We start from the raw sequence: 19,570 nt of genomic DNA on the forward strand, positions 1-19,570 counted from the left end.
TTACTAGGGTTGGATTGGATGCCATCTATATCTATCACAATATACGAGCCTTGCTATTTTCTTTATGTTATTAATCACATATTTAATGGAAAGTGAGATTCGTAGACGAGTCTCACCTCTATTTAAACATCATCAATAAAGTGATCCGTACCGTAAATGTGATCGAAGTAATTTTATTTAGAACATTGTCGTATTTCTATACCATTAATAAACTGATCAGTAAATGTGATCACACAACACTTAGGTTAGGGCCCTTAAAGGGTTTCTCGGTCACTTATTAGGTCAGATGAATATTTCTGATATTTTCCACCTAAGATTAATCTGGAGCGTTGGATCGAAACCTTATTTGGTATATATAAAGATTAATTCCAAATGAGTGTTGCTATTTCCACCCACCTGTCCTATTTTCCCACCCACCATATAAATTTAAAAAAACACGATCCTATTTTTCCACCCACAAATATTCCTAAAATACCCTTTTAATTATTACCTCATTCCTCTTTCCTTTTATTCACTCTGCTCATTTCTTCTCTCTCTTTGACGGCCTACATATCTCTCTCTCATTTTTGTTGTATCTTATTTTCCATCTCTCACGCTCCATCTCTCTCTGTCTCACATGTTTACTATACATCTCTCTATGCCTCAATGGAAACCACACCATCTCTCAAATCAAACTTCCTCCGGTACAGCAAGACCTTGTTCTTCTTCATCAAATATTCCACCATGTATTTCACTCTTCATCACATTTTCATGCAAACAATAGGGTTCGTGAGAACTTGAGAAGTCTACATCTTTCTTCTTTTTTTTATCTCTTTTTTTTTTTCTTCTTTAAGTCCTTTAAAGTCATTTTACAATAGGGTTAAATTTGTCTTTAAAAGTTTAAAAATAAAGTGGGTGGGAAAATAGGACAGGTGGGTGGAAATAGCAGCACTCTCCCAAATTCAACATCTAGGTTTGCAAGATAAAGATTCCAAGTGTCACCTATCCATGACAATTGCATGAGCGGGAACAAATAGAGGAAAATGATATGAGCAACCCCACTTTGAGTTTGTCAACAATGCCCCTAGTAACTCAGAGAGAAAAATGAGGGACCACCTTCATTGACTAAGAAGGGTAATTTAGGAAATCAGTTTGATAAGTGGCGCTCAGGCACTTCACTACTAGGAAGTGTAGAGTAGAATAATTGGTGGTGATAGTAATATGAAAATATAAGGGTGGGATTTCAAAGCCTTGGAAACATAACACAAGCAAAGAGAAAGAGAAAGAGAACAGAGAAATCTCTCTCTAGCTCCCTTAGACCTCAAAGCTTATAGTAACCACCGCCACCGCCACCACAACTCCAACCTTGAAACCATTCAAAAACATGGCTATCTCCACCATTAATTTCTGGTGCTGTTGATCAGAGCAGAGGAGACAATTTAAACTTCAAACCTAAACTTTGTCATCTTCATCACCACCACCACGACAAGAACAAGAAGAGCAAGAGCACCAGTGCTAGCTAGGTCTTGAAGATGAGAAAGAGCATTTTCAGGTAAAATAACATCACACTCCACCATTTTTGGTTTGACCAAATTCAACACTGTATATACAACTCCACTTAAAGATATGTGTGACACCAGCTTTTTTGTTCACATGCATGTTTAGTGCAACACCTTGTTGTAAAATTCAAGCATTCTCATCAACCACAGAAACCTCCTTCACATGCATGTTGTCTCCTTAGAGTAGACTTTCACCTTCATCTTCAACAACAAGAACAACCCCCCATTTTTCTTCACCTTCTTCACCATTTGCAAGCCTTCATTTTTCCCACAAGTACTCAAAAAATGGAACAAAACAGAACCCATTTTCTATTTTCCTTCACATTGCTGATTTACATAACCATGGCAAAAATCTTATTAGTTACCTCTTTGTCCTCTGATGGCCAAGCTCTTCTCTCCCTTCTGCCTGCAAAACAATCTTCTTCTTCTTCTTCTTCTGTGCTGTCTTCATGGGACCCATCTAGTCAAACACCATGTTCATGGCAAGGCATAACCTGCTCTCCCCAAAACAGAGTCATCTCACTCTCTCTCCCCAACATTTTCCTCAACCTTTCCTCTCTGCCTCCACAGCTCTCTTCTCTCTCATATATTCAGCTTCTCAACCTCTCCTCCACCAACATTTCAGGCACAATCCCTCCTTCCTTTGGCCAACTCACCCATCTTCGCCTCCTTGACCTCTCCGCCAATTCTCTCACTGGTTCCATTCCCCCAGAGCTGGGCAATCTCTCTGCTCTCCAGTTCCTCTTCTTGAATTCCAACAGATTGTCTGATAAAATGCCTCAGCAACTTGCCAACCTCACTTCACTTCAAGTGCTTTGCCTCCAAGACAATCTCATCAACGGTTCAATCCCATCACAACTGGGCTCGCTGGTCTCCCTCCAACAGTTTCGTGTCGGTGGGAATCCGTATATATCCGGAGAAATTCCATCACATTTAGGCCTACTCACCAATCTCACAACCTTTGGTGCCGCGGCTACCGGGCTTTCGGGAACGATCCCATCCACATTTGGGAACTTAGTTAATCTCCAAACACTGGCTCTTTATGATACTGAAATAGTTGGCTCCATACCCCCTGAACTTGGGCTCTGTTTGGAGCTGAGGAACTTGTATTTGCATATGAACAAGCTCACTGGTTCAATTCCTCCACAACTGGGAAAGTTGCAAAAGCTCACTAGCCTGCTTCTTTGGGGCAATGCATTATCAGGACCAATCCCAGCTGAGATTTCAAACTGTTCTTCCCTTGTTATTCTTGATGCTTCCGCTAATGATCTCTCTGGCGCAATTCCAAGAGATTTGGGGAAGCTGGTGGTTCTTGAACAGCTTCATCTTTCGGATAATTCGCTTACCGGGACAATACCATCTCAGCTGAGCAACTGTACAAGCCTTACTGCTCTTCAACTTGACAAGAATCAGTTATCAGGTACAATTCCATGGCAAGTTGGTAATTTGAAATCCTTGCAGAGTTTCTTCTTGTGGGGTAATTTAGTATCTGGAACTATACCATCTTCATTTGGGAACTGCACAGAACTCTATGCACTTGATCTTTCAAGAAACAAGCTTACTGGGTCAATCCCAGAAGAGATTTTCAGTTTGAAGAAGCTGAGCAAGCTCTTGCTTCTGGGAAATTCTTTATCAGGCGGGTTGCCGCCAAGTGTTGCACACTGTCAATCTCTAGTCAGGCTAAGACTTGGAGAAAACCAGCTTTCAGGACAAATTCCTAAGGAGATAGGCCAACTGCAAAACCTTGTCTTTCTTGACTTGTACATGAATCATTTCTCTGGAGGCCTTCCAGTTGAGATTGCCAACATCACAGTTCTTGAACTATTGGATGTGCACAACAACTATATAAGTGGTGAAATTCCATCTGAGCTTGGGGAGCTTGTGAATATGGAGCAGCTTGATCTCAGCCGAAACAGCTTCACTGGCAAAATTCCATGGAGCTTTGGAAACTTGAGTTACTTGAACAAGCTCATCATCAACAATAATCTACTCACAGGCTCAATACCGAAATCTATTCGCAACTTGCAGAAGCTAACTTTGCTGGACTTGAGCTTCAACAGCCTCTCTGGACCAATCCCACCTGAAATTGGTCATGTGACAAGCTTAACAATCAGTTTGGACTTGAGCTCAAATAGTTTTACAGGAGAAATCCCAGAGACAATGGAGGGTTTAACACAATTGCAATCACTTGATCTTTCTCATAATATGCTCTTTGGAAACATTAAGGTTCTTGGTTCTCTAACTAGTCTTGCTTCTCTAAATATCTCCTGCAACAATTTCTCAGGTCCTATACCAGTTACGCCTTTCTTCAGAACTCTTTCTTCAAGTTCGTATCTTAAGAACCCACATCTTTGTGAGTCTGCTGATGGGACTACTTGTTCTTCAAGTCTAATGCGGAAGAATGGTTTAAAATCTGCAAAAACCGTTGCTTTAATCTCTGTGATTCTGGCATCTGTAACCATAGCAGTTATTGCCTCATGGATTGTTGTTATGCGAAATCATAGGTACATGGTAAAGAAATCTTTAGGAGCATTGGCATCATCATCGGGAGCTGAAGATTTCTCCTATCCATGGACTTTCATCCCATTTCAGAAGCTAAATTTCACCATTGACAACATCTTGGATTGTCTCAAGGATGAAAATGTGATTGGGAAAGGTTGTTCTGGGATTGTCTATAAGGCTGAAATTCAGAACGGGGATTTGATTGCGGTGAAAAAGCTGTGGAAAACAAAACAAGAGGAAGAACCGATAGACTCTTTCGCTGCAGAAATTCAAATTCTTGGACACATTCGCCATCGGAACATTGTGAAGCTCCTAGGTTACTGTTCAAATAGAAGTGTGAAGCTACTTTTATACAACTTCATTCCCAATGGTAATCTGCAACAGCTATTGCAAGGGAATAGGAACTTGGACTGGGAAACTAGGTACAAGATTGCAATTGGCTCAGCTCAAGGTTTGGCATACCTTCACCACGATTGTGTCCCGGCAATTCTTCACAGGGATGTGAAGTGCAATAACATACTCTTGGATTCAAAGTATGAAGCTTATCTCGCAGATTTTGGTCTGGCAAAGTTGATGAACTCTCCAACTTACCACCATGCAATGTCCAGAGTAGCTGGCTCTTATGGTTATATTGCACCAGGTAAGGCTATTTCATTTTTGCTTTATGAATTTAATATAAATTGTAACACACTGCCCTCTCAATTAACATTTGATCTTTTCCTAGTTGGCTGTATAAGAGTATTGATGATGCACGATTATGCATCAAAGGTTGCATTAGAATATTTATAAAAATTTGTTCAATCTGGATGGCTCTAGTTATCCAAATACAAATAGATTGGTATTTATTTTGTCACAAGTCTTGGGAATGATTCATATTCTAACAAATAATAATCTCCATTATGAATGCAGAGTACGGATACACAATGAACATAACAGAGAAGAGTGATGTCTACAGCTATGGTGTGGTTTTGCTGGAGATCCTAAGCGGGCGTAGCGCTGTTCAGCCACAGATTGGTGATGGGCTACACATTGTTGAATGGGTGAAGAAGAAGATGGGAAGCTTTGAACCAGCTGTATCAATACTAGATGCAAAGCTCCAAGGCCTGCCAGATCAAATGGTGCAAGAGATGCTGCAAACACTCGGAATAGCAATGTTCTGCGTAAACTCTTCGCCAGCAGAACGGCCGACCATGAAGGAAGTGGTGGCATTGCTAATGGAGGTTAAGAGCCAACCTGAAGAATGGGGAAAAACTTCCCAACCCCTAATAAAGCAGTCTTCAGCTCAAAGTTAATTTTTATCCTTTCTTTTTTCTAAACCTTCCAAGGACATTAGTGAATTGATTTTCTATCCCAACATAAGAGAATATTACTATTGAGGGACATGAGGAAAGTTTGAGTAGTTATTTGGATGGTGATGGGTTTAGGTTGCTTGTACAGTTTTGAGACGTCAATATGGTGAAAATGCTTCATGTCACACGTCCCTGCATTTCTTTTTTTCCCTTTTTTTTCACTATATTTTCATAATTTTCCTTTTTCTTTTTAAATTGTTACAGATTACCGTATTGTGAGAGAGACGTTATATATAATAGGCATGTTCACTAGTTTTTTCATCTTGGTTTGAATTGCTGAAAATGTGGCTGAACCTTAGCATATCAGCAATTGCTTCTTTCAATCTTGTTTTTTTCCTTAACAATTTTGAAGTACTTAATTTTAATTGATCACATATAGAATGAATATTCTAGATTCTATGTTGTCTAAGACTAAATCTCTGCTTGTAACAACACAAAAGAAAAGCTGTCATTCCTCAACAAAAATCACAAACAGTATCAACAATTTTGGAGGCAGAAAGAAGAGAATGGAAAAGCAGCTGCCACACTTGTAGGCCCTGAATTGCAGCTTAAAATGCAGACAGACAGAAACAGGGCATGCCTCCCTCTCCCTCCCCTACATGCTCAGCAGACACAAGATTTGTCACCCATGTCTCTCAATTTCCTCACTTCGTTTGGTCCATGCCACTTGACCTTTTCAGAATTGATGGTTCAAAAAAGCATATAATCAAAATCAACTTTTATCATATATTATTTAAACATTGCAATATCAATAATTAATTCTATCAGCTTCTCTTTTTGTTGCTTTGATGGTCAACTCAAAATCCTCTCAGTCCGGATATGATGGCATAAATATGACCCAGAAAAGAAGGTGAAAGCACAGCAGATTTTATAATGCTGCCTCCATATTCTCACCCTTACAATTTTGTAATAAGACTCAGAAGTCCTAGTTGAGGGGCTGAGTGGAAATGGAGGTAACAGGTTTGCAAGTCCCTTGAAAGCCAAATTTTTGTTATGTCCAAATCAACGACAGGAGGCCTTGGACCTTGGACTCTGAAGTCTTAAAGATGAAAAATGAAAAGTTAGAGCAGCAAAAGGAGGCATTGGACCAGTCGTTAGTGGCTCTTAGAGCTGAGCCCAACGGCTCGTCCAAAACTACTTCTGCTACTCTAACTTTTAATTTTGTCTCATCAGCCATCTTTGATTTGTACATAACCAAAATTTCACTTTCAATTAACTTGTAAACTTGTTTTCTCCTTACAGCCTCTTTTAACAATGGCGAAATTTTGGTTAGGGATCGATTTCTAAGACAAGCCAAAGACACGGTGAGGGAGCTCTCACAGGGGAGAGAGGTTTTTTTTACCCTTACTTCACAAGATTGTTGAAGGCAGGATATTTGAGGGGAGGGGGAGGGGGGTATTTAATGACTGAAAATATATGCATCCATCCCCCCATGCAATTAATATGAATAGGGGTAGAATGTGGTTAACATGCAGAAGATTCAGATGGTAGGTGAAGATGGTGATTTTTCATTTGGTTTGACTGGATTGAATGGATGCAAGGCTAGTTCCACAAGAATTGGATGCTTCAAGTATCATCACTCTTACAAACGCTGCATTTTCATTAAAAATAATAATTTGTGTTTTTTTTTTCCCACCATCTCTCTGATGTGGTCAAATAAATAATTTCATTAATATTCTAAAAAATATGAAAATTGGATTAAGTGTGATCAATAAACTTGTTATCTACTGGTGTGATGAGTTAGTGTGTGTGAGAGTGACATTCTTTTTCATGTAGACTGTAGTCGAAAACTAAGATTAATGGCCACCAACGGCCATTGAGATTATTACTAGTAATTCAATCACTAAATACTTATTTTGGCACTAGCCTTGCATCCATTCAATTCAGTCAAACCAAATGAAAAATCACCATCTTCACCTACCATCTTCTGCATGTTAACTACATTCTACCCTACTCACATTAATCGCATGATGGATGCATATGTTTTCAATCATTAAATACCTCCCTCTCCCTCTCCCTCTCCCTCTCCCTTCCCATCCCCTCCCCATCGCATCTTTCTTTCCTGATTGTAATTTTCAGAATTTCTACTGCAGTCTCTATCAAAGTTTTTATTTGCAACGTCAAAGACAATGTAATGCTAAAGCACTGATAGAATTGGGGGCACCCTTCAAATGAAATGGTGCAAGTTTGCAAGTCCCTTCATAATGTAACGTTGAAGCACTGATAGAATTGGGGGCACCCTATGAAGGGGCTTGCAAACTTGCACCATTTCATTTGAAATACTCCAATCTAGTCTATGTCAAGTCCTTATAAATGAAAATACAGTCCAATCTCCTCTATGTTACACTAGCTTAGGAAAAATTGTACTTTCAAAAATGTAATCGAAGCTTTTCTTTATACTTTAAAAAATGTAAACGAAGTTTTCCTGGTAAAATAGAGGTAATCCACTAGTCTGTTTGTGACAATGTTTCAGTTTTATCGTTATCGAAACCATAAGCTATAGAAATTTCCTAAATTAAGGTGTCTCGCATGTAGGAGATTAGAGTATTTCAAAATATAACTTCACAACAATAGAAGTTGCACCATTTCATTTGTAGAACAGTCATCCTCCCTAGCTCTGTTCCCACCATTATAAGTTTCTTTTCTACTAAACCAATGAGCAATACAAAGAAACAACTTTCTTAAGAAATTAGAAGACATAATCTATTCAATGATATCTTAATTCTCTTAATATCTTCTTCTTCTTTTTTTGATATTATTCAATTCAGTCAACTGATTCTAGACATTATGGCACAGCAAAATCATCAAGGTGGAGTCAGGTAAATTCATATTTTGGGGCCTCCACAATTGGAAGGCCACCATAGAGTAGTTCCAAGGACTAATCTAGATAGCCCATGCCCACCACATGACAAACCATGTCCTCTTCTGCAAACCTATTATTTCTTCAACATACTTGTGCCAATTGCTTTTTCTTTATCCATCTTCTTTTGGTCTCTTCTATGCTACACCTGTGGGGTCCTAGCGTGTGAAAGAAAAGGAGAATAAACAGTCAAATGAACTCGAATGCTGGCCAGCACATTCACTTATCAAAATCTAGTACCATCAGCTCTGTTTCTAAATTGATGCAGGACAGAGAATAATATGTATAGAGGATAAAGATAATAGAAAAAAGGAGAGAGAGAGAGAGAGAGAGAGAGGAGAGAGATATAGATTGAATATGAGAAGTAACAAAACAGGGGAGAGAATTAGGATAAACTGAGAGTCAACTTGAAGCCACCTATCAAAATAAGGCCTATAGGAAACCCCCAAAATAAATTAAGCACCTGAAAATAATTCAATACAACAGTAACAAGTAAAAGGAAATAAATCATTTTTAAATCCTAATATAGTCAAAATAATATCGGAGCTTCGCACCTATGCCTAAAATAAATGCAAATCTCATTCACCTGTCAGTGTCAACGTTACTCTCAAATCATAAAATGAAAAAAACAAAATAAGGGTTTTAGCAAAACTATTGCTAGCCATTGTAGTTAGTTTAGCAGCTGTTTCTTTACTTAAACTTGGTTCCTGTGCCTCATTCTAAAAAGTTCTTACATACCACCTCAAATAGGTTTGGAGTGGAGGATTCTCTTGTACGTTCTTATTCTCTTATTTATTCAATAGTTATTGCATTGAAATATTTTTTTTTTTGAAAAACACTAAGCATAGTGCTAAACTATTTAGGAACTATTTCATTCAAAACGACAAAAAGAAAATGTCATTAACAAGCTAAACTCAAGAAATGCTTCTTAAGAAAAATATTTTAAAATAAAGGATGAAACAATGAATATAATTTCTCTGGCGTTTCCAGCACCAGGTAATTTCCAGAAGCTTTTCACTGATTCCCTATATGGGTTTGTCAACTTTAGATAACCTGTTCTAAGCATCAGCCTTTATATTACATCTCTGTATTAGTATCAAATTTCCTTCTTCCAGAATTTCATTGGGCTTATTGCACCTCAGTATTACCTACAATGCAAATACACCCAAATTGTGGGGGGACAAGATTTTATTTTCTTCTACATTTGCAGGGCAATCAATCAGAGCTTAGTATGAGAAACAGTAGTGCATAAGAGGAATTTCAGTGTCTGTATTCACCAGTGAAAAAAGAGGACTTCCAAAATAATGTGACCCATCTTAAGATAACTCTTCATAAGAACTCTTAATCGATCATTTAAGCTATCTTGGATCATCAATTACCAAACAAAAGTGTTTAGATTTAACCGAAACTTCCATTTTTTCAGACTACTGCCACCAACCACAGTTTAGTACCAGGAAAGAAGATAATGCACTTGTGCACTAAAAAGATCAGTTCAGGTCCTACCTGAATTTGGTGAGGGATGCTGGAAAAATATGGAAAACACGCACAGGGAAGAATGACTAAGGGAAAAAGAAATTGTAAGAATCAAAATCAACAAACTTAATTAAAAATAAGAAGAAGAAGAGAACGAAGAGGAGAAGAAGATGAATGAACAGTAACAAACCAGACATGCATTTGTGTAACATATCTGCACTTTTACTTTTCTGAAGAATCATCTTTGAATGTAGGTCTCCCTAGAAGTTTTATTTGATTTAGATCTACAAGTTTTATTTGATTTAGCTGCATTCCCAAGAGTTGGAGCAAACTTTCAAAATTATCTAGGTTATCCAAAAGAGGTCCAGCCCCTGATCAATAGTGGTCAACTTTTCAATATTTTGCAGTTTTTTTATGGTTAAAAAGATAACCGAGACTGACAGATACAAGAATCCATTATGCAAGCCTGTTGCCCTTCATTGACCTTGTGCCAACTTCCAATAACCTAAATATGCATTAAGATCGCAAAGGACCCACTAGTGTAGTGGTTTGGAGCAATTGCTCACCCAGGTGAGGTCTTAGGTTCAAGTCCTAGCCTCTGTGTAAAGCGTGCGAGTTTAGTCTGTTATTGCCCCTCTCAATAGGAAAGGTCTTCAAAAAAAATATATGCATTAAGATCAACTAACAAATTAAAAAGATGACTGTTGTGCTTTGAATTTCTACCTTGAATTATATTAATTATTTTCTTTTGAGCACGTAGTAGTTAATATTAGCATATTGAAGTTAATTATAAGATGTGAAGAGCATTCACAGTATCATGTACTATGTGGCTTTGACAATACTGTAGTTTTCTTAAGTGGGGAAAGAGGACATGTGATCATCCTTTAGCAGAAAAGGCTCCCTTGATTCTTCTCTTGAGCTCCTTCCTACGGGGCTCCTATGCTGGAGTACCAACTGATGTAGTGGGTGATGTTAGCACATTTCCTTCTGCAGAGTGACAACATTAGGGTATGGTTGTGATCATGCAGCAGCATAGGTTTTGGGTCCTCAACACCAGAGACTGGAAAATATGGCTTCTGGTGAAAAATAATCAATTGTTTTGGCCAAGGCAATGGCTCCATCAGGCTTTAAAAAAAACTTTTCATTTGTGTCTTACTTGTATCTTAAGTAAGATCCTTACCGTTGCTAGATGTTTCTGGAATGAACTAACTTGTTTAGTTGGTTTTCCTGGGTATTTGATTGGTAGCAACTAATCTTACTGGTAGGAATAGGATCTAATTGCCAGGTCCTATCTAATGGATTTCTCCTTTACAAATAACAATGCCAATATAACTTAAATACCCCGCAAAATAAGTAGGCACCATATCACTAATAACTCTTTATACCATTCAGTTGACTGGTTTCATCTACTCAAAGTAATTAGAATAAATGATACTAAAAACAAAAGGATTATAGACATGGTATAAAATCCTAGAATTTCTGAACAGTGCACAAGACAATTAGCAAGAACGCAATTTAGAACATGAACTGCAGAGTACACCAATTTCCACAATTAGCAAGATTTGAATAATCTATTTCCTTTCTTCTAAAATAAAAACAGCCAATTATTCAAAGAATCATCCCTAATTTAGTACCACCAACTCTTTGCCTAACTTGTCGTCAAAAATCAGAAATACATAATCAAAGCATAAACGAATTTATCGAAATACAAAAAAAGGGGCAAAACCTCATATCCACCAACCTCATTATCACTCATCCAACTGTTTCAGCTCAGCCTTCAACTGCTCAATCTTAAGCCCCATCGCCCTCTGCAATGCTGCCTTTTTGTCCTCCGGCGACTTAGCCAATAGCCCATCAAACAGGTCCAGCACTTCCTTCACAGCAGTTCGAGCACACTCTGCCTCTTCATCAAAATAAACAGTCTCTTTGGACTCCATGGCCATCTCTATCTCCTCCCTTGCCTCTGCAAACTTGAGGTTGATCATGTCCACCTCTTTGTTCTGATCAAACCCATCCGCCCCACCGCTGAATTGTCTCAGATTATGACGATTTATGAACTGGGTCGGTGAGTTTGAGAACGTCGGGTGAAGAAAATGAGGGGAATTTGTGGTGGGTTTGTGAAGAAGAAGCTCAGGAGTCTTGGGTTTCGGCAATGGAGCTGAGTCCGAAACGCACAGAGCCGGACTCGTTGTGAGCGAGTTGAGGGAAAAGAGGTTTGGAGAAACATTGAAAGAGCGTCTGAAAAGCAATTTGCAGAGCGAAGCTTGTGAATGTTGATGATGCATTTTCTCTCTCCCAATTTGCAGAAGAGGAAATGCATGTAATTACTAAAGCAAAGAGAGGAGAGACTTAAAACCCCCATCATCAGTCTCTACCCAATTAAACCCTAAAAATTTGACAAAATTTAAAAAATATCTTTGTGAACATTTGATATTCTACTTTAATTTAATTTAAACTACGAAAAGGGTGCTTCGAACTCAACTTAGCTAAACTCATGTATACAAATATTTAAACCAAAATATTTTTCAATTTGTTTTAAGGAAAAAAAAAATTATAGTATTTTTCTTTAATCAATCTCTATGTAAGAGCTGGTAATCAACTCGTACTTTTTAGAGTACCTCCAACCCCAAAGGGTAAGGGTAAGGCAAAGGTTTGTTACTATTCATATGAATACTGGCAGCCTTGCCTTTTTTGGTTCCACCCCAAAAGACAAGGGCAAGGGCAATTACTATTTATTTTAATTTATTTTCTATTTTTTATACTTAAATCATTAATTTTGATAAGCGTTTTGGATAAGATTTTCCATTGCCACGTGTCAATATTTATTATAAAATTCTCACCTAAAATTCAGATTATATTTTCGGATAAAATTTTCAAATTAAATTTTCGGTTTCAGGTGTCCATATTTATTATAAAATTCACATCTTACTCATCATACAATTGAAATACTCCCAGTCCTCATAGTCTGACATAATCGAGTACAATGACGACTCAATTATTGGTGGAGGCGATTTCACTGGATCATGATGTGGGGGAGTATTTTCCTTCGAATGACGTAATAGTACAATTATTTCCAACACAGAACGCACCACTGGAATCGACTACGGGCATTGTTCACTTTAGGAGCTATGCGTAATGGTTTTCCTCTTTTTTGTTTTGCCTTGAATAATCTATTAAAAAAATTAAATTGGAAATGCAAGAAATATATAATTAAAAAAATAATATTAAATTGAATAAAATGGCAATTAATTCTTTTTACCTTGTCGCCAAGATTTTGACCTCTTCGAATATTTGTCCACGACCCTCCAGCTTCGATGGAAGAGGCCATTTGTATTTTTGCACAAATGAAATTTTGTAGTAGAAAATTTGGTGTGGAAAGTGAAAAATATTGGAAGGAGATGAATTTGTATGAAGATTTGGTGTGAAAAGTGAATAATATTGGTAGGTATTTATAGAAAAAATTTCTAGAATTTTTTGATTTTTTTTTAAAAAAATGGTTTGATAATTTTTTTTAGCCAAAAATTGGATAGCTGTTGGATTGGGCAAGATTTTTTGATCGGAGGCTCTAGGAGAAGCTACGTGGCTTGTAGCCATTGGGCTATGTGGGCTGGTGGGTCAGTAGCTGATTTTCAATTTTTTTTACTATTGGCGCGTGGAATACAAGCACCAACAATAAAAAAAAATTGAAAATCAAGCGTTGACATCAGTAGCCTGGGGGCAACAGCCCAGTCCATTTTTGCATGTGGGCTTGCCCGGGCTACCTTTTGCACACTAGAGGTTGAAATCAAGCCTGGGGGGCCTGTTGCCAGGGCTTGGGTGCTGTGCTGCACTTGCTCTTATGAGATAGCTCGAGTTCGGTTTCGGCTCACTAATTAAAACCTTGCTTATAAAAATTAGACTTTAAGTCAATAAACTTCTTTAGTAAGAGTATTACTCAAATTCAAGCTCATTTCTAAGCTCGAATAAATCTCACAGACCTATGCTTATCTCAGGTCGACTCAACTTGATATCGATTTTTTTTAAAATAGAAATTACAGGATTACATTCGTAATTCAGCCAAAAAATTCACTAGCCACAAAGGGCCATTACAATAACAGAATGACCTAACATCAAATTTAAGACAAAATGGTGTACCTCCACTAACGATCACGTAGGTTCAAAAAAACTCTAGCATAGGCATCCCAACGAAAATTGCAAACTCAAAATAATCAAAAAGAGATAAAGCTTGAAAAAACCAAGTCATAACAATACATATAAAAGTCTCACAAATGCGAGATGAAAGCTCTCACAATGGAGAGATGAAAAGCTCTCACAAAAGGAGAGGTGAAAACTAAACAGAGAACCCAAAGAGCCTCTGCAACTTCCAAACATAAAGAAACCGCAAAAAGGATGGTGATGGAGATCCGATGTTGAAATGCAGGTGGAGATATGACACTGAGACGCAACTGCTTGTGATGCTTGGAGGAAAATCATAACAAAACAAAGACAAATAAGGAAAACCTTTTGTCTCTGAAAATGGTGGAAGAGAGGAAGAGAGGAAGGGAGGAAGAGAAGAGGGGAGAGGGGAGGAAGAACAGTGGCTTCCCTCCATTCTCAAAGTGAAAATGGCTCTAGGAGTGTTTTTTGAGAAAGAAGGGGCTAAGGTTTCTCTTGGCTCAATCTTGACTCAAATTCATGTCAGTTTTGGTTGTGCTCGCATTTTATCACATGTTTTGCAATCTTATCGTCACCTTGACAAGACAATTTGCCGACTATCAGGGGAGAGAAATGACAGTTCTTCAAGAACAACGTGAATTAGTGTGGAATACATCCATTTTTGTCTTACCAAGATAATTCATATGTAAGTTATGAATATGCTAGCATCCATTGACATCCCGAGAGCAAAACCCATCAACCACATGGTACCAAGTGACTATTAATGATTATCTTTTGCATGCATGAAGTTGTCAAAATAGGGAGAGATATTGAAGGTTGAGTAGAGATAATGGAGAGTGTAGAGAATTTGGGAGCTATGCATATTTTCTGATTTCAACTTACTTCATTCTATTACACATCAAAACATATATACATGTAATAACCCTAAAACATTCCATGAAACATTCCCTAAGACATTCCATGAAACATTCCCTAAAACAAGGATTACATTGCTCAAGAAAAGTATTCCCTAAAACAAGGAATGAGACAAGTGCCATGAGACAAGGGGTGTCTTGTGTTTCATGTCTTTGTGTTCCACAAAGGACAATCACACAAGAAGCCAATATTGCTAACACTCCCCCTCAAGTTGGTGCATAGATATCACCAATGCCCAACTTGACCAGTGAGTTGTGGAATACCCTGCTAGAAACTGCTTTTGTCAAAATATCGGCCAGCTGGTCTTCGGACCTGACAAACGGAAGCTGAATTTCTTTATTGTCAAGTTTTTCTTTAATGAAGTGCCGATCCACTTCAACATGTTTAGTACGATCATGTTGGACTGGATTGTGTGCAATGGATATTGAAGCCTTGTTATCACACTGTAGATGCATTCCTAATGTAGGTGCATATCTAATCTCTGTAAGCAATTTCCTTAACCAAAGGAGTTCGCAAATTCCTTTGGTCATGCCTCTGAATTCGGCTTCTGCACTAGACAAAGCAACAACATTCTGTTTCTTGCTTCTCCAAGTAACCAAGTTACCACCAACAAATGTGAAGTACCCTGAAGTTGATCGTCTATCAGTGACATTCCCTGCCCAATCTGCATCTGTATAGCCACTGATATTTAGATGACCATTTTTAGAGAACATAAGTCCTTTACCCGGTGCGGACTTCAAATATTTAAGAATTCTAAGAACCGCATCCATATGATCTTCACTCGGATAATGCATAAACTGACTAGCAACACTTACAGCATACGCAATGTCGGGTCGGGTATGGGATAGGTAGATCAGTCGTCCCACCAATCTCTGATATCTTTCTTTGTTAGTGGGTACTTGATTGGGATATTCCCCAAGGCGGTGATTCTGAACGATTGGAGTGTCCACAGGTTTGCAATCCAACATTCCCGTTTCTGCCAATAAATCCAGAACATACTTCCTTTGGGAGAGAAAAATGCCTTGCTTTGATCGAGCAACTTCAATGCCCAAGAAGTACTTGAGTCCACCAAGATTTTTCATTTCAAACTCCTTTGCTAAACATTGTTGGAGTTGAGAAATTTCCTGATTATCATTCCCAGTAATAATCATATCATCAACATAAATGATAAGAGCTGTTACCTTTCCTCCCTTGTGTTTTAAGAACAGAGTATGGTCAGAATTACTCTGCTTAAAACCATAATTCTTCATTGCCAAGGTAAAATGCCCAAACCATGCCCGGGGAGACTGTTTCAATCCATATAATGCCTTCCGTAATCTGCACACCACATTAGCAGGAGTAGATGTAACATATCCCGGTGGGATATCCATGTAGACTTCTTCTGTGAGTTCTCCATGAAGAAAGGCATTCTTCACATCAAATTGGTGGAGAGGCCAATCAAGATTTGTTGCAAGGGACAATAGCACTCGAACAGTGTTAAGTTTTGCAACCGGGGCAAAGGTTTCTTCATAGTCAATACCATATGTTTGCGTGTAACCCTTTGCCACAAGTCGTGCTTTGTAGCGTTCAATTGACCCATCAGCATTGTATTTCAAGGTGTAAACCCATCTGCATCCGACAGTCCTTTTTCCCCGAGGTAAACTCTCCAGTGTCCATGTGTGATTTTTCTCCAGAGCATGCATCTCTTCCTTCATTGCGTGAACCCATTTTGGATCCTTCAATGCCTCACTCACTTTGGTTGGAATATAAATTGCAGATAATTGGTGGACAAAGCCTTGGAGAGGTGCAGATAATTTTTCAGCAGAAACATAGTTTGCAATTGGATACTTCGATGCTTTGCCATTATCCGGTGAATACCGAATTGGTGGTTTTCCACGGTTCTGTCGATTGGGTAATTGATAGCTAACAGTTTCATCAACTAAAACATTAGATGTAGTAGAATCACGTACCTCAGGAGTATTCTCAGGAGATTGATCAGCTGGTACTGAGATGTGATGGGGGTCTTCATCATTATCGTCGGCGAAGTATGAAAAAAGATTGTGCTCTCTGCTGTGGAGCGACCGGTCGCTGGGCTCCTGGCGACCGGTCGCTTTTGTACAGATTCGAATATCGGCTTCAGCGCTTGGAAGCGACCGGTCGCTGGGCTCCTGGCGACCGGTCGCTTTTGTACAGATTCGAAACTCATCTTCAGCGCTTGGAAGCGACCGGTCGCTGGGCTCCTGGCGACCGGTCGTTTTTGTACAGGTTCGAATTTCAGCTTCAGCGCTTGGAGGCGACCGGTCACTGGGCTCCTGGCGACCGGTCGTTTTTGTACAGATTCGATTTTCTCCCTCAGAACTTCTGAGCGACCGGTCGCTAGGCTCCTGGCGACCGGTCGGTTTTGGGCAGATTACATTTTCTTCTGGACTTTTGGAATCCGTTTTGCTCCAATCTTCAAGTTCTTGAATTTCCAGGGCCTCCTTGCCCAGTGGTTCTCGTTGTATGTCTCTGTGAGGCGGAGAGTTGGACATCGGAGCATGAAAAAACATTTCCGATTCCATAAAAGTGACATCCAAAGTGACATATGTACGACGACTGGAGGGGTGATAGCATCGATATCCCTTCTGATGAGCAGCATAGCCTACAAAAACACATCTGATAGCACATGGATCAAGCTTGCCACGTTGGTTCTTATGGAGGTGTACGAATGCCACACAACCAAAGACTCGGGGCGGAAGCATCTGAACAGAGGGCAAGGGCCCATGTTGGGCAAGTGCTTGTAATGGAGTCCGGAAGTCTAAAACTTTGGAAGGCATTCGGTTGATGAGGTAGACTGCAGTGACTATAGCATCATCCCAATGATGGCGAGGAACATGAGCTCCAATCAAAAGAGCTCGTGCTGTTTCAAGGAGGTGTCGATTTTTTCTTTCCGCAACACCATTCTATTGAGGAGTTTGAGGACAAGTGGTCTCATGAATGATGCCATGCATTTGGAAGTAGGTCTGAAAATCATGGTTGATATATTCACCTCCATTGTCAGAACGGAGGACTTGAATCTTGGTAGAGAATTGAGTGTCAATTTGCTTATGAAATGACTGAAATATAGGGAACACATCAGTTTTATTTTTCATCATGAAGAGCCAAGTCATGCGAGTACAATCATCCACAAAGGTAATAAACCATCGGAAGCCAGAAGTTGTGGAGATAGGTGAAGGACCCCAAACATCAGAATGTATCAAAGCAAATGGAGCACCACTTTTATTTGTACTTAATGGATAAGAGACTCTGTGGCTCTTGGCCAAGATACAAGTATCACATTGGAAATCAGTGGTATAGGAATTTGAAAACAAATCTGGAAATAGATGTCTCATATAGCCAAAAGACGGATGCCCCAAACGTCGGTGCCATAGCCAAAGTTGTCGATCCTTCCAAGTCGATGAGTGCTTCACACTATGTGCCTTTCCCATACTGAAATCATCCACATAGTACAACCCCCCTCTCTTAGTACCACGACCAATGATCTCCTTCGTGAGAATATCCTGAAATAGACAGAAATCGGGATACATGAGTACACAACAATTTAGTTGCTCAGTAGCTTGGCCAACAGACATCAATTTATTAGACAACGATGGGACAAGCAAAGTATTTTGAAGAGTAAGGGATGGAGAGAGGCCAATGGTTCCAGCACCGACCACGGGAGAGGTAACACCATTTGCGTTGGCAATACTTGTTCGTTGTGGTGTAGTTGTACTTAGAAAATCAGTTGGATCGAACGTCATATGATCTGTGGCTCCTGAATCAATAATCCAAAATGTGGAGTCACTTGTATATGATGTATGAAATACATATCCACAGTTACCTGAGTCACTAAAAGATGGAGAGTTCTTTTCTGGTGCTGAGGTAGATTCTTCATGAGGAATTAATGTTACCGGAGAGTCCAGTAGCACGACCCGTTCCTCCAGTAGCAAGTTTACGAGCCTTGAGACCCTCCCACCATTCTGGATAGCCATGTAGTTTAAAACAGGTTTCTCGAGTGTGTTTTGGATTCCCGCAGTGAGTGCAACCATTCCCATTTGTGGGAGCCTTGGGTCAAGAGGATGGTGGAGTAATCGACTTGTTGGTAGTGGTCTGTAGTTGGAGAGAAGCAGCAACTGGGGTTGTAGTTGGGCGAGAGGGTCGGTATGTTCCTTTTGTTGCCAATCCTACTCCGGTTGGTGTTGGAGCTCCTAACATCACAGCTTGTCGAATATCTTCTCGTCGAACATGAGCATAGGCTTGCTCTACTGTAGGGAATGGACTCATTTGGAGCACATCACTTCGGGCTTTGTCAAGTCGGTCATCCAAACCATCCAAGAAAATATAAACTCGATCTTCTTGGATGATATCATAGTATTTCTTGATATCCAGCTCACACTTCATTTCATTTGGACGACGAAAATCGATTTCTCTCCATAAGCCTTGGAGATCATTGTAGTAAGTTTCAATCGAACCTCCCCCTTGTCGCATACGGGAGATTCGCCTTTTAAGATCATACACCTGGGAGGTGTCAGTGCCATCAAAGTAAGTTGTGGCAATTGCATCCCATACTCCTTTGGCCGTCGGGAATCTAATGAAGTTGCCAATCAACCTTGGCTCCATGGAGTTGATTAGCCACCCTTTCACAATTGCATTTTCTGTCCGCCATCGGTTGAATGTAGAGTCTGTCTGAGGAGGTGCTGGGAGCTCACCCGTGAGATATCCCAGCTTGTCTTTGCCAGCAACATACATCTCAATAACTTGAGACCATAAGGCATAGTTGG

The 19,570-nt window shown here is 39.4% G+C and overlaps 2 protein-coding genes across 4 annotated transcripts; one reads left to right on the forward strand and one right to left on the reverse strand.

Annotated features, from left to right (window-relative positions):
• Nucleotides 1-1,258: 1,258 nt before the first annotated feature.
• On the forward strand, nt 1,259-5,416 carry LOC110765315 (Leucine-rich receptor-like protein kinase family protein). The gene is made up of 2 exons (XM_021968403.2): nt 1,259-4,680; nt 4,950-5,416. Exons 1-2 carry the CDS (start codon nt 1,824-1,826, stop codon nt 5,330-5,332), a joined length of 3,240 nt encoding a protein of 1,079 aa, XP_021824095.2. The 5' UTR covers nt 1,259-1,823; the 3' UTR covers nt 5,333-5,416.
• Nucleotides 5,417-5,767: 351 nt separating this feature from the next.
• On the reverse strand, nt 5,768-12,128 carry LOC110765327 (embryogenesis-like protein). 3 transcript variants are annotated; one of them, XM_021968424.2, is made up of 2 exons: nt 11,464-12,126; nt 5,768-6,061 (listed from the first exon to the last, which is right to left on the reverse strand). In XM_021968424.2, exon 1 carries the CDS (start codon nt 12,005-12,007, stop codon nt 11,471-11,473), a length of 537 nt encoding a protein of 178 aa, XP_021824116.1. In that variant the 5' UTR covers nt 12,008-12,126; the 3' UTR covers nt 5,768-6,061; nt 11,464-11,470. The 3 variants fall into 3 exon arrangements, with proteins under 3 accessions (XP_021824116.1, XP_021824115.1, XP_088101768.1); XM_021968423.2 differs by lacking the exon at nt 5,768-6,061 and adding an exon at nt 8,094-8,407 and having other exon boundaries at nt 11,464-12,123; XM_088245642.1 differs by lacking the exon at nt 5,768-6,061 and adding an exon at nt 10,691-10,709 and having other exon boundaries at nt 11,464-12,128.
• Between the last annotated feature and the right edge of the window lie 7,442 nt (nt 12,129-19,570).

The sequence above is a fragment of the Prunus avium genome, chromosome 8 (assembly GCF_965620075.1).
Source record: "Prunus avium chromosome 8, drPruAviu1.hap1.1, whole genome shotgun sequence".
Taxonomy (NCBI): Eukaryota; Viridiplantae; Streptophyta; class Magnoliopsida; order Rosales; family Rosaceae; genus Prunus; species Prunus avium.